The sequence below is a fragment of the Dermochelys coriacea genome, chromosome 15 (genome assembly GCF_009764565.3).
Source record: "Dermochelys coriacea isolate rDerCor1 chromosome 15, rDerCor1.pri.v4, whole genome shotgun sequence".
Taxonomy (NCBI): Eukaryota; Metazoa; Chordata; order Testudines; family Dermochelyidae; genus Dermochelys; species Dermochelys coriacea.
The window spans coordinates 27,584,409-27,597,216 of record NC_050082.1 but is presented as its reverse complement, the minus strand read 5'-3'; the positions used below and the strand labels follow the sequence as shown (position 1 = coordinate 27,597,216).

The following is a 12,808-nucleotide window of genomic DNA, read 5'->3' as shown; positions in this document are numbered from 1 at the left end:
TTCTGCTTCTGGCTTTAGTTATATTGCTTGCTGCTGGCAGAAGCAGCTTCCTTAGAATTAAGTATGTCATGTGATTAAAGAAAAACCTTTGACAGTGCTCCCTCCCTGACTGAGCCCTCCTTATCAGTACCATCTGCCACTGTAACCCAGTCCCCAGGAATAACATTGAATGGCACCAGTACAAACTTGTCAGGCAGAAACTCATCCTGGGGACAAGCCCCTGTGTTTGGCAATGGTGCCTTGCACTGAAAGTCCTGCAGCAACAGCTGTCACGGGATGTTATTGAGTGATGACAAGCTTGTCTGCTCTACATTCCACCCAGAAGTTTGGCTGTGAAGCAGTTACAGCATGGTGCTTGTCTACACAGCAATGTTTGGCACCAGTTCCCCATTCCATTACTGAAATGCAACTGCTAACTGCTTTAAGAAAGAAGGCTTCCCTGCAAACATTGAAATGTGGCTTTTACTTTTTACAATTTGTATTCATTCATTAACAATTCCTAATCTGAGATGTGCCTATAAACTACGTTTACGTTTTAGAACACTTAACTTAGGGTTTAGATTTATTAGGAACTGGGGAAACTTTTGGGAAAGGAGGAGCCTCTAGAGGAAGTACAGGTGCCACCTAAATCAAAATGGAACCAGATTGCAGGCACTTAAAATTAAAAAGGTTATTGAGCAGTTTTTAAACTAAGGGCTGGGGGAAAACCAACAGGAGAGGATCTATTAATGGAGATTCTCTATGCCCTAGTAAGGGAGAGAGGGTGGAAGATGATTAAATATTTCATAGAACTGGAAGGAACCTTGAGAGGTCATCTAGTCCAGTCCCCTGCACTCATGGTAGGACTATCTAAACCATTCCTGACACGTGTTTGGAGATTTTTAAGAGCATGTTAGACAATGCTGGAGCTTCCACAACTTCCCTAGGCAATTTATTCCAGCGCTTAACCACCCTAACAGTTAGGAAGTTTTTTTTCCTAACATCCAACCTAAACCTCCCTTGCAACAATTTAAGTCCATTGCTTCTTGTCCTATCCTCCAAGGTTATGAAAAACATTCTTCCTCCTCTTTGTAACATCCTTTTACATACTTGAGAACTTCTGTCTTTTCCAGACTAAACAAACCCAGTTTTTTCACTCTTCCCTCAGAGGTCATGTTTGAGACCTATGCTCTAATAAATTTGTTAGTCTCTAAGGTGCCACGGGTACTCCTTTTCTTTTTGCGAATACAGACTAACACAGCTGCTACTCTGAAACCAATTAATCATTTTTGTTGCTCTTCTCTGCACTTTCTCCACATCTTCCTGAAATGTGGTACCCAGAACTGGACACACTACTCCAGTTGAGGCCTAAGCAGTGTGTTGAATTACTTCTCATGTCTTGCTTACAACACTCCTACTAATGCATCCTAGAAGGATGTTTGCTTTTATTTAGCAACAGTGTTACTGACTCATTTAGCTTGTGGTCCACTATAACCCCCCTCCCCCCCCAATCCCTTTCCGCAGTACTCCTTCCTATGCAGTTTTCCCATTTTGTATATGTGCAACTTTCTTCCTAAATGTAGTACTTTGCATTTGTCCTCATTTCATCCTATTTACTTCAGATCATTTTGAATTTTAATCCTATCCTCCAAAGCACTTGCAACCCCTCCCATCTTGGTATTGTCCACAAACTGAGATAAAGGCATACAGAGTATACTTAGTCATTGAAGATATTGAACAGAACTGGACCTGATCCCTGCAGGACCCTACTCACTATGCCCTTCCAGCATGACAACTACCAGTAAGTACTCTCTAGGAAACTATCTATGCATCCCATCTTGAGAATCTGATGAGAAACTGACAACTGAAAAAAGTCCCATTTAATTGCATCATGTAATGGCAGACTTTTAAAAACCTGTCACTTTTTAGCTGTGCTTGTATACTAGTGCTAGCAGTCTAAATAATAAGATGGGTGAACTAGAGTGCCTTGAATTAAAGGAGGATAGTGATATAATAGGCATCACAGAAATTTGGTGGAATGAGGATAATCAATGGGACACCATAATACTAGGGTACAAAATATATCAGAAGGATAGAACAGGTTGTGCTGGTAGGGGAGTGGCATTATATGTAAAAAAGCATAGAATCAAATGAAGTAAAAATCTTAAATGAACTAAACTGTACCATAGCAATTCCATGCTCTAATAAGAATATAGCAGGAGGGATAGATTACTGACCAGGATGGCAATAGTGACTGAAATGCTCAGGGAGAGGAGGCTATTAAAATAAACTGAATAATAATGGGAGATATCAAGATTGACTGGGTACATGTCACCTCAAGATGGTATGCAGAGAAAGTTTTGCACCTTAAATGACTGCTTCTTGGAGCAGCTACTCCTGGAACCCACCAGAGGAGAGGCAATTCTTGATTTAGTCCTAAGTGGAACACAGGATCAGGTCCAAGAGGTGAATATAGCTGGACCGCTTGGTAATAGTGACCATAATATAATTAGACATCCCTGTTGTTACAGTGTTGGGCCAGTGTGGTTTTCCCTGCATTTAATTTCAGGGGGACTACACAAAAATGAGGAAGTTAGTGAAACAAATTAAAAAGGTAGAGCACAAAAAGTGAAATCCCTGCACGCTGCATGGAAACTTTTAAGATATACCCTAATAGAGGCTCAACTCAAAATGTATCCCCAAAATTAGAAAAACAGTACAAGAACCAAAAAAGTTTCCTTGTGGCTAAACAAAGCCCAACTGTCTACACTGCAATTAAAAACAGCCCCCTTTGGCCTATGCCAGCTGACTGGGGCTTGGGCAGTTGCAGGTTTTTAATTGCAGTGTAGATGTGCCCTCAGAGCCCAGATAGCATGCCACAATCAGTTATGGCTAAACTGAAGAATAAGCTGGAAATTTTGAAGCAAAAGATGGCTGATGAAAAAAAAAATTAAGTTTCTCCCCAGAAGAGCAGTTTTCCAACCCATTCTGCTCAGCATAATTCAGTCAGTCACTTTCTAGTGTCTACTTAGACTTTGTTTCAGTTTACAGAACACAAGACAGATCGGTAGATACAAATTTTATTACAAGGAATTTAAAAAGTAAGGGCTCCAGTACAGCAAAAGAGCAGTTTTGAGAGAATGGAAGCCCTGAAGCTCTCGCACTGTGGATCACAATCCCTCTGTAGATGCCTTTAGGAATACTGGGCACTTCTGGTATTTCATAGACTTATAGATAGGAAGACAGAACCACTGTAAGTTACAATATGTATGACCTTCCCCACCTGATTCCCAAACCAGGTCTGACCAGACAGAAGGTTTAGGGAAAAGTCTTGACTGTAGAAATAGATAGTTAATGCAGAATTATTGCTAACAGCAGCAAGCTAAATGGCTGAAGTGGGAATAGGTTTAAAGCCAAGCCACTGAACTCATCCCCTGATCCCAAACCTCAGTGAAGATAATTATTAAGATCAACTGTTCATTACAGAGAACTATGTTCTGCAACCCACCTCTGAGGAGTCTGACTCTGAACAAGTCAGACAAGTACTGAACTCTACAGTAACTTACTATGGCAGGTTCTTCATCCAGAGTAGTTCTGGCCGATTGTTTTGGGTTTGATTAACAGGGTTGTTGCTCAGATGACATCTATTCATTTACTTCAATGAGGAAGTAATGGATTACTTCTGCTGCACCCTGCTGGGCCAAGGCCTAGCACATTAAAAGGAAACTCCTCTCGAAACAAACAAGCAGATGAGATAAAAATAGATTGGTCCTCTGAGTACTGACTGACTTAGGATAATGCCAGTTTGGACCACCCAAATAGCAGCAATATAAAATTTACACTTTGACATTTCTGTACAGCAACTATAGTATGCATTACTCCCACAAACTTTTTAAAAAAAAACAATTATAGAAAATCACTGCCTAAAAAATTTAAAATTAATAGAAAGTCCCCGTTGATGGTGGCAATATAGCAAGTACTTGCGCTGGGATAAATAAGTACTATAGTGCATAGTAAGAGAGCTTCAAGTGCTAAATATGCGCTTCGTAAAGGATAGATTATTCTTCCTCAAGATGGCCAGACTCTGGTTTCTGGGATTTTGCCTGTGTAAGGAGGAAACAGTAAAATGAAACATACATGTCATTTTAAAACAGACAAGTTGAATCACAACAAGCTCCACCTGCCTCATTCAGACTTGATCAAGGAGCAAAGGACAGTGCACCAAGTAGAATAGTTCAGACTCCTGCAAACACCTAGCAATCGTATATTGGCGAAGAGCCACCCTTTCTGCTAATTCAGGTGAGATTGAGGACAACAGGCAGCCAGCAGTGAGTGAGTCACTAGTAAGTACCTGTGTTGCATGTTAGAGTTCCACAGGGAGTCAAGCTCGTGCTTAATGCTGTCTGCTCAAAAGATAGTAAAAATAAACTAAACGTTTTAGCCACTGAAACGCAGAAGAGAGGCCATCCAGTATGGGGAAGAGCACTGGAAAAAAAAAAGACACCCCAAAAAAACCCAAAACACTTACCTTTGTGCTCCTGTTCCTGAAATTGACAGGAACATTTGCAGTCCTAGGACTCCTGCCTGCTTCGTTTCTCACACTGCACAGGAGAGAAATTGACACCATTAGACGAAGCAGCTCTACAAATTCAATCCTCTTACAGGAACTGGTTGGGGGGGGGGGGGGGGAGAAGAGCATAGTCCTTCTGAGAAATGAAGAAGAGTTCCATCATAAACCCCCAAAACTCTCACCCTTGACCTATATCCCATACTGCTGAATCTTGGGATCAGAGAACAAGGTCTCTCACTGTTTCACCTTTGGGTACTTTGATACTAAACGTGCAGAATTCACAGAGCTTTTGGCCATACATACTGCAGGCTGGACCCAACAGCAAGGGAAGTAGGTGTTAAAGACAGAACTATTTCTAACCAGTAGCATCCCAATAGCAAGAATGCTACTGGGATATTAGGAAAAAAAAACAAAAAAACCGACGTTTCCACACAACAAAATTACTCAATTTCCATGAAAAAGGAGAGTGCATGTAGAAGATCTACCCAAATACATAGGGTACTACCAAATTCAGTCCATTTTAGTCAATTTCACGGTCATCAGATTAAAAAAAAAAAAAAAAACCACAAAAAAAACCAACTGTAGATTCCATGATTTCAGCTATTTAAATCTGAAATGTCATATGTTGTTGGGGGGTGGGGAAGGGTTGTGGTACTGCTACCCTTACTTGCGTTGCTGCTGGAGGGGCACTGCCTTCAGATCTGGATGCCAGGTCAACAACTGCTGCTCTCCGGCTGCCAAGCTCTGAAGGCAGCAATACCATGGCCTCACTAAAAAAAAAAAAAAAAAAAAAAAAAAAAAATCTTGTAACCTCCCCCCCCCCCCCCCCCGCAACTCCCTTTGAGTCAGGACCCCCAATTTGAGAAACGCTAGTCTTAACTGTGAAATGTGCACAGGAGAGGCTATGTTTTAGTCATGGGTATTTTTAGTTTTTATTTAAAAAAAATAAAAAGAAAGGTCATGGACAGGTCACGGGAAGTAAACAAAAATTCATGGCCCATAACCTGTCCAGGATTTGTACGATTTACCTGACTACATTTTTTTTTTGGGGGGGGGGGGGGGAGAAGAGAAAGAGGGGCACAGCCCAGGGGCACTGCAGGTGCTCGTGGGGGGGCACCACAGGTGCTTGGGGGAGGGATTGTGGGGCTGGCAGGCTCCCTAGGCAGCTCCCCGAAAGTAGTGACATGTCCCTCCCTCAGCTCCTAGCTCCACACACTGCCCCTGCCCCAAGCGCCAGCTCCGCAGCTCCCATTGGCCAGAAACTATGGCCAATGGGAGCTGTGGGCGCAGTACCTACAGGCAGAGACAGTGCACAGAGCTAGAAGCTGAGGGAGAGACATATGGCCACTTCCAGGAGAGCCTCCCAAGGTAAGCGCCGCCCAGAGCCCTCACCCACTGCCGTGCCCCAACCCCTGGCTCCCTCTCACACCCAAACTCCTCCTGGAGAGGGGACAGGGTGGTGACCCGAGACTGCTCCAGCAATGGCTCGTGTGACTGACCCAGGTGCTGCCCAAGCTCCTCAGGTGGCTCACAGGCCAGCTGCACTGGCCATTGCAGAAGTCATGGAGGTCCTGGAAAGTCAAGGAATCAGTGACCTCCGTGACAAACTTGCAGCCTTAAAGTATGCAAAAGACCAGATTTCTGTGTTGGGGGGGGGGAAGGAATACAAGATTTCATGGTCTGTGATGCATTTTTCATGGCCATAAATTTAGTAGAGCCCTAGAAATAGGTGCCATAAAAACAAAAACAAACAGTTTCCTAGAAAATCTGTTTTCCTCTTAAACTCATTACTTACTACAAACCCAAAAAGACACCAGCTAGTCAAATTGAGTGCAGCCTAACCCAGCCATAGGGAAAATTACAAGGATCTGTGGTGGGGTGATGAGAGGGCCAGTGGATGCAGAATTCTCCTCCTCCTGTCGAGTTTTCATGTCTGCACTAGTAGAAACAGGCCCTAAAGCACTTCCTCACCATAGCAGAGCTCGATCAGAATGGACTAATTGTCCATTCATAAAGATGCACCCTCAGGAATCACTTAGAGCTAAACATTCTCTTTACACCACCACGCTGAGCAGAGAAGCTACCTTGGTCGTGTCGGAGACACCCTTGGGAGACTAGGCACACAGCTTTCAGGGTGGAAGTTTTGAGTGGATCGCACAACTGGCCTGGGGCCTGTTCCAGATTCAGCTGTGCCTCTGCTTCTCAGTCTTCCGTCATTACCATCTAAGTTGCTGGATTTCCCTTTTTGAGTCAGAGCATCATTAGCTCTTGCAGCACTAAAAGAGGTCAATGGTACGCTTCTGGCAACTGCCAGGTTGCTTAGTGATTGGCTCCCTTGTACAGCATGGGCAAGGCTCTGCTCCCTGAAGTCTTCTAGATACTGAGGTGAAATTTCCCCTAAAGGAAAGTCAAATAAAATAAAGCATACTAGGAACAGCAATGAAATAACCGATCAAAGCAAGGGACATGGATCAGAACAAGAGGCAAAAAAAACTAAACACTTTGATAAAAGCTTCTGGATTTCAAAGCAATAGCCTACCACCTTTTTAATGCAAAACCATAGAGTCTGTGAAAATAGAACTGCACCATAGAAATATTGGCTTCACTGATTAGTACAATTCCCCCAAGATGGGGAATTTACATTCTAAGCAGCTTTGGAGAACTTCCCTTTGTGTACCCTTTTAAAAAGGGTACTACTAGAGAACGGTACCCTGGTTGCTTTTAGGTCAGTGCTATAGTGCTTTTTTTTTGTTTGTTTTTTTTGTTTTTTTTTGTTTTTTTTTTTTAAGAAGCACAGTTTTGTCCACAAAGGACATTAGGACAAAAAAGTTACACATTTTACAAGCTTCGCATGGACATCATATGCCAGTTATGGGCATCTGGTCATTAAAGGAAGCTAGTATAAAAAGTTGCTTTACTTGCATTTTAAAACTAGCTTATGGACAAAGTCACTACCTTCCATAAAACAGTTAAATTTACACATACTAACTTCAACCAACACTGGATGACCCCATACACAAGTTAAGTAGTCTATTTCCTTTTGGCAATTTAAGATAATACATACGCTATGGAGTTTCTATTCTGTGATTTGTTGGGTTTTTTAAATTTAGTGAACATTCATGATGGATCAGCTTCTACCCTCCGACACCCATGTATGATTTCTATTGTCACTTAAACCTCTCTGCATGCAACTAACTACATAATTTGACCTTGAGTGCAATAAAAAAAAAAAAATGAGGCAAGAAATTCAAAGTTCACCCCAACATTAGTTTCCTCACAACTGCAATAATTATGGATGGAGCTAGCAACATATGCAGACTATAATCAGACTTGTCAGTTTCCACTCTTGCTGCACAGGATTTAGTAATTTCAAGTTTCTCTTTGGTTTTTGTTTCTGTTGGGCTCCATGTTTATGATTTAGCAGCATTTTTAATGTATGTTGCAAATTATGCCATGTAAAACAGAACAATGGTATAAGGGTGGAGTTAGGATGTTCTAGTCCTTATCTAGATTAAATGTGCCTTCTTGTTCCATTTTGCAGTTGGAGGAAACGATCTTAAAAGCATGAATAGAAAGAAGCACAGGCTGGAAATCTGTACTTTGCCAATACCTTGATGCCGGATGCGTCTTCTAAATTCTGGCAATTCTGCTTTCTCCAAGTTGTCTTTGGGAGGCAACGATTGCAAGGATGCCAATCCCTCCCCTGGGCTGGCAGTGGCTGGGCGTAAGTCACACTGGTCCTAGTGCAAGAGAGATTTTGATTGTTTCTGGACACTTAGAGAACACTTAATTCCTGTTAAAGCTTTGAAGGGTACATCTTCCCTCAAATGCTAAGGGGAAGTAAGGATTTGTTTTGAGAAAAGAATCAGACACTGGCTTGATAACAGCATACTCACATCTTCACTTCTAGGTCACCTGTTCAAGTCCAGCCCAGAAACAGTAACTAGTGGACATGTGGCCTAAGCAAGATGGAGTTGATGACCTCAGTCTACTTCCTGTAGTAGAAGTCACCACACCATAATTGGGGTCATGCTTTATGTCCAGTCAATGCTTAGCCTGTCATCCTTAGAGATGATCCCTCCAAGCCAAGCTGGAGCATGTGAGCAGGCAATCTGCATTGCCGCTAGTGTGACAATGCAACCTTGCACCCGCCCCATCAGCAGGAAAGTCAGAAGGAATATTGTGACCCTGATATCAATGTAGCTTAAAAAGCCAAGTGAGAAATATCTTCAAGTGCTATGCCTGCCCCCAGAGCATTCATGCTAGTTTCCCTAAGTTTTACAATCTTTTTTTAAAATATATAGTTTCTCTCCTTCTGTTGCTGTGTGAAAAGCCTTCACTAAAGAAGGGAAACTGACTGCACTAGGTGCTGTCAAATGCACAAACTGAAAACAATATATTTGCCATCTTTCAGTTATACATATTAGGGATTATCTGTAGCACAAGAAGTTTAAAAACAAAAAAATGAGGATTTCAAATAGAAGGAAAGATGTCCCTTTTAAATTCGATAGCCTCAGGCCAAGATTACTGTAAGGAAGTCGTACGCTACGGTGGCTCAGTCCCAGCCACTCAAGACACTCTGAAGGAGCCCCAAACTGCAGACGATGATCAGACATACAAAGGCACTTTATCCAAATGCTCTTCTACTTTCAAAAGGCAAATGTCAACCTGATGTGGAAAGCCACCGCCATCAACTATGATCCAAGATGCACTGAAGCTCGCCCTACTATGGAACACATGCTATAAAGCAAAGAGGTAAGCTATGGAAGTTTATCAAATTAACTTTAAAAGACTACTACCAAGGTCAAGGTGGTAAAATTACCACTTCTCTGTTCCTAGAAAAAATAATGCATAACTGATCTACACAGGGACTAGAGCATTTTAACTACTCCCCCTGCCATTGTTTTGCAAGGCACAATTTTCATCATACTTGAAGACACTACAGAACCATCCCATTTGGATCTTGGTTCATGCATTTTTCGGCTCACTTCAATTCCTTTCAATATCCTCCCTTCTTTATCACCAGAGACGTCGCCATTACAGATTACAATTCTGGGAGACGGAAGGTATGTGGGAATGAGGAAATAGAAGATACAAAGACTGCAGGTTCGGTCTCATCTTCTCTTACCTTCCCCTCGTTCCTCCTCAGTTTCACACCTTGCAGGTTAGATTACCCCTTCTGGCTGGGTCCATCCCACCTGCAGGGTAACTTGGCACTCAGCCCAGTCTTACATCTTATCTACCAGGGCCCTCATATCTGCCTGCCCCCAACTCCTGTTCTATGCTTGATCTTGTCTGTATTAAACTAAGCTCTTCACAGTGGAGACTATGTCTTATTCCATGAAGATGATGATGTGTGTATTTGTGGCACTATTTAAATGTAGTTATAGGAAGACATTTCATCCCTTCATACTGATGGCAGTGGCCTTTCTTCAAGAGATTGCCAGAGTGAATTAGTGCATCCGATGAAGTGAGCTGTAGCTCACGAAAGCTTATGCTCTAATAAATTTGTTAGTCTCTACGGTGCCACAAGTACTCCTTTTCTTTTTGCAAATACAGACTAACACGGCTGCCGCTGCGCTCCCTCCCCCTCACCCCCTCCTGGTTTCCCCTCCAGATTTAAACAAGCTGAATCCATGCTGCAGCACTGTTGGCAGACTCTTGAGCTAAGTAACAGAACAACTCCCATATAAACGTTGCAATACATTTACTGGTCAGGTTTTCACTTTAAAAAAAAGGAAAAAAAGAGAGCAGAGGAAGGTTTAAATAAGTCTGCAAAATATATCCTTTTTGTCACACCTCTGACAGTCTCCTGTCACATGTTCCGATCTGATGAACGGTAAAGTTTGCAACAGTGTCGGATTATGGCAAAATGTCATCTGTTTGGCAGCTTTCCACTGAACAGTAGTTAAATCCAAATACATCATGAAGTCAGAAAAAAAAAAAAAAAAAAGTCAGCCAACAGTATCTGAATTTAGGTTAGACTCTAGCCTCAGATGACTTGTGTGCATGTCATCTTCCCTTTCAAGAAGTTCTGCATCAGAGAATTGAATCTGTTAATGCACATGAATGAATTCAACAGGTACATGAGTAAGAGGCCAAGATAAAGAAAGTGTAAGTCAATTAAAATGTTATGAGTTCAGGTTTGGATAGGGAAATAAAATAGGACTCTAGTGAATACTTCAGAAGAGCCTAATGGGAGAAAGATTCAAGAACTTAGACATTATGGTTCTTTCTGCAGAATTATTCGCCTTCACTGTTAGAGATGGAAGTTGGTCATGCAGAGGAAGGTATTATAGCAAAGGAGTGAGAAGGCAGCAGTCAGGAGCTCCTAAAATGTGAGGATTTATGCTGTATTGCTTGAATGCTGTTTGCTCAGATGCTATTATTTGGGGAGAAAAAAATATTTCCACAACTGTTCCTTTAACATGAGCCCAAGTATGCTCCAATTTCTTGGGTACAGATCACAACCCCTGTGTTGAGAGAGGACAGATTCAAATGACAAGTATGTGAATCCCTGGCATCTGCAATCCCACTTGCAGCCTCTGAGCATTACCACCATTTCAATATTTACTATTAAGGAGTCAGATTTGCTAGGTCTTGTCAAATTCCATCCTACAAATAGCATTTGTACCTGGTGGTGGAAGAGTATTTCCTCTTCTAACTGAATGCCACAGAATTCACATGGAATGATAATGCTCCCTTCAGTCTGTACAGTTTGCTGCTGCAGTGGATATGTAGATCTGCTGCTGTGCAGTTGGTCTAAGAAATCTTTAGCATGTCTATTGTATTCCTGTTGTTGACTTGGGGAGGAACCTCTTTTACTGAACGAAGCAAAGGCGCTTGCTGGATTACAGCCTGTCTGTTATGTGGGCAACATTGGAAAGAAGGAATTAGTTATACTTACAAAGTCTTCGTGTGCCAAGTAATATTTGAACACTGACAATACTACTGCCATTTCACAGAGTAAAACAGATCCACCCTCCATTTCCAGGACATACTTTTAGTATGATAATCACCCAAAATTGTATTCCACTTCAGATATCCAGTTAATGGGACAATAAGGTTAAAAGTAAGTTGCTATGCATGGTGAAATTCAAAAACTAAACATCAGTAGTTAACTTATTTATTTTTCACAATGTATGTCGTTTACTACTGGCATTTCACTTAGCATGAACAAGAATGTTAAATTTGTTTCTAATCCAAGGAACAGCACAGTGAATGTTTTGATGAAAGTTTCGTATTAAACTAAAAATACTGTTAAGAATTTCTACTGAATATTAGGCTTTATAAAAAAGGTTCTACGCAGACAGTGTCCTGTAAACATTGTTGGAGTTTGTTCCCACTAACTATGCTAAATTGCTCCAACAAAATTCAGTTTCTAAATAGAAATTGTACTCAAAAGTGCTAGCATCCATTTATATAAGCCTCCTGCATATACACCTATAAAATGGGGATAATGATGCTTATCTTCTTTGTAAAGCCCTTTTAGATTGACTGACAAAAAGCACTTTAAGAGCTAAGTATTATTGTTATAGAATACAGAAATACCAAACCTGATGGAGAATCAGGTCTTCTTCAGGGTAGAGTGCCTCACAAAATTCACATGGCAACATGATATCATCATCTGTGAGGTAAGTAAAAGGATTAAACCCCCTACCATAAAAAGGAGTAACAATCAGACTAACCAACCTGTCTTCAGAATTTCTAATCCATGGGATCATTCTGTTCTGCACCACAGAGGAGGGATTATAGCAAGTCTCAGGGTAGTAGTCACTCTCTCACATTTATGAGTTTTACAAGTGTGTGTGTGGGTGGGGGGGGGGGGGGGGAAGAGAAAAAAGTTAGTTTGAAAAAAAAGGGGGGGGTTGGCCCCAAAACCTCACTGTTCCTTGGTCCAATACCCCCCAAAAAACAAAAACAAAAAAACACACAAAAAACACACCACCACACAACCTCTCATTATCTGCCTGCCAATGCATGTTACACCATACACACAAAATTTCTTTTAAAAATAATCTGGCACTTGGATAGTACAGGAGAGTTCCTCTTTAGCATATTTAATCTTAAATGTAAAGTCACCTACTTGTTACATCTCACTACAAGCAAGAATAAGGGGTTTTTTTGTTTTGTTTTTTAAAGACATGGCAGAACCACAGCAAGTTGAATCAGAGTATACGGTTTTCAAAACAAGTCACTTTTACCTTCCCATATTAATATGCTGTACTCCTCTTGTCCATTTAAAATCTTTTTGGTAAG

The 12,808-nt window shown here is 41.4% G+C and overlaps 1 protein-coding gene across 14 annotated transcripts in view; it reads right to left on the bottom strand.

The window, feature by feature from the left end:
* Nucleotides 1-3,045: 3,045 nt before the first annotated feature.
* TRAFD1 (TRAF-type zinc finger domain containing 1) overlaps nucleotides 3,046-12,808 on the bottom strand; it is a 32,912-nt gene continuing 23,149 nt past the window's right edge. For 7 of the 14 annotated variants that reach the window (XM_043498317.1, XM_043498307.1, XM_043498309.1 and 4 more), the window contains 6 exons: nucleotides 12,106-12,176; nucleotides 11,184-11,411; nucleotides 8,160-8,289; nucleotides 6,634-6,946; nucleotides 4,503-4,580; nucleotides 3,046-4,472 (listed from right to left, as the gene is read on the bottom strand). In XM_043498317.1, coding sequence (XP_043354252.1) covers nucleotides 4,373-4,472; nucleotides 4,503-4,580; nucleotides 6,634-6,946; nucleotides 8,160-8,289; nucleotides 11,184-11,411; nucleotides 12,106-12,176 — 920 coding nt within the window. In that variant the 3' untranslated portion in view covers nucleotides 3,046-4,372. The remainder of the gene's footprint in view (nucleotides 4,473-4,502; nucleotides 4,581-6,633; nucleotides 6,947-8,159; nucleotides 8,290-11,183; nucleotides 11,412-12,105; nucleotides 12,177-12,808) is intronic. The other 7 variants (XM_043498310.1, XM_043498311.1, XM_038372933.2 and 4 more) reach the window with 1 other exon arrangement.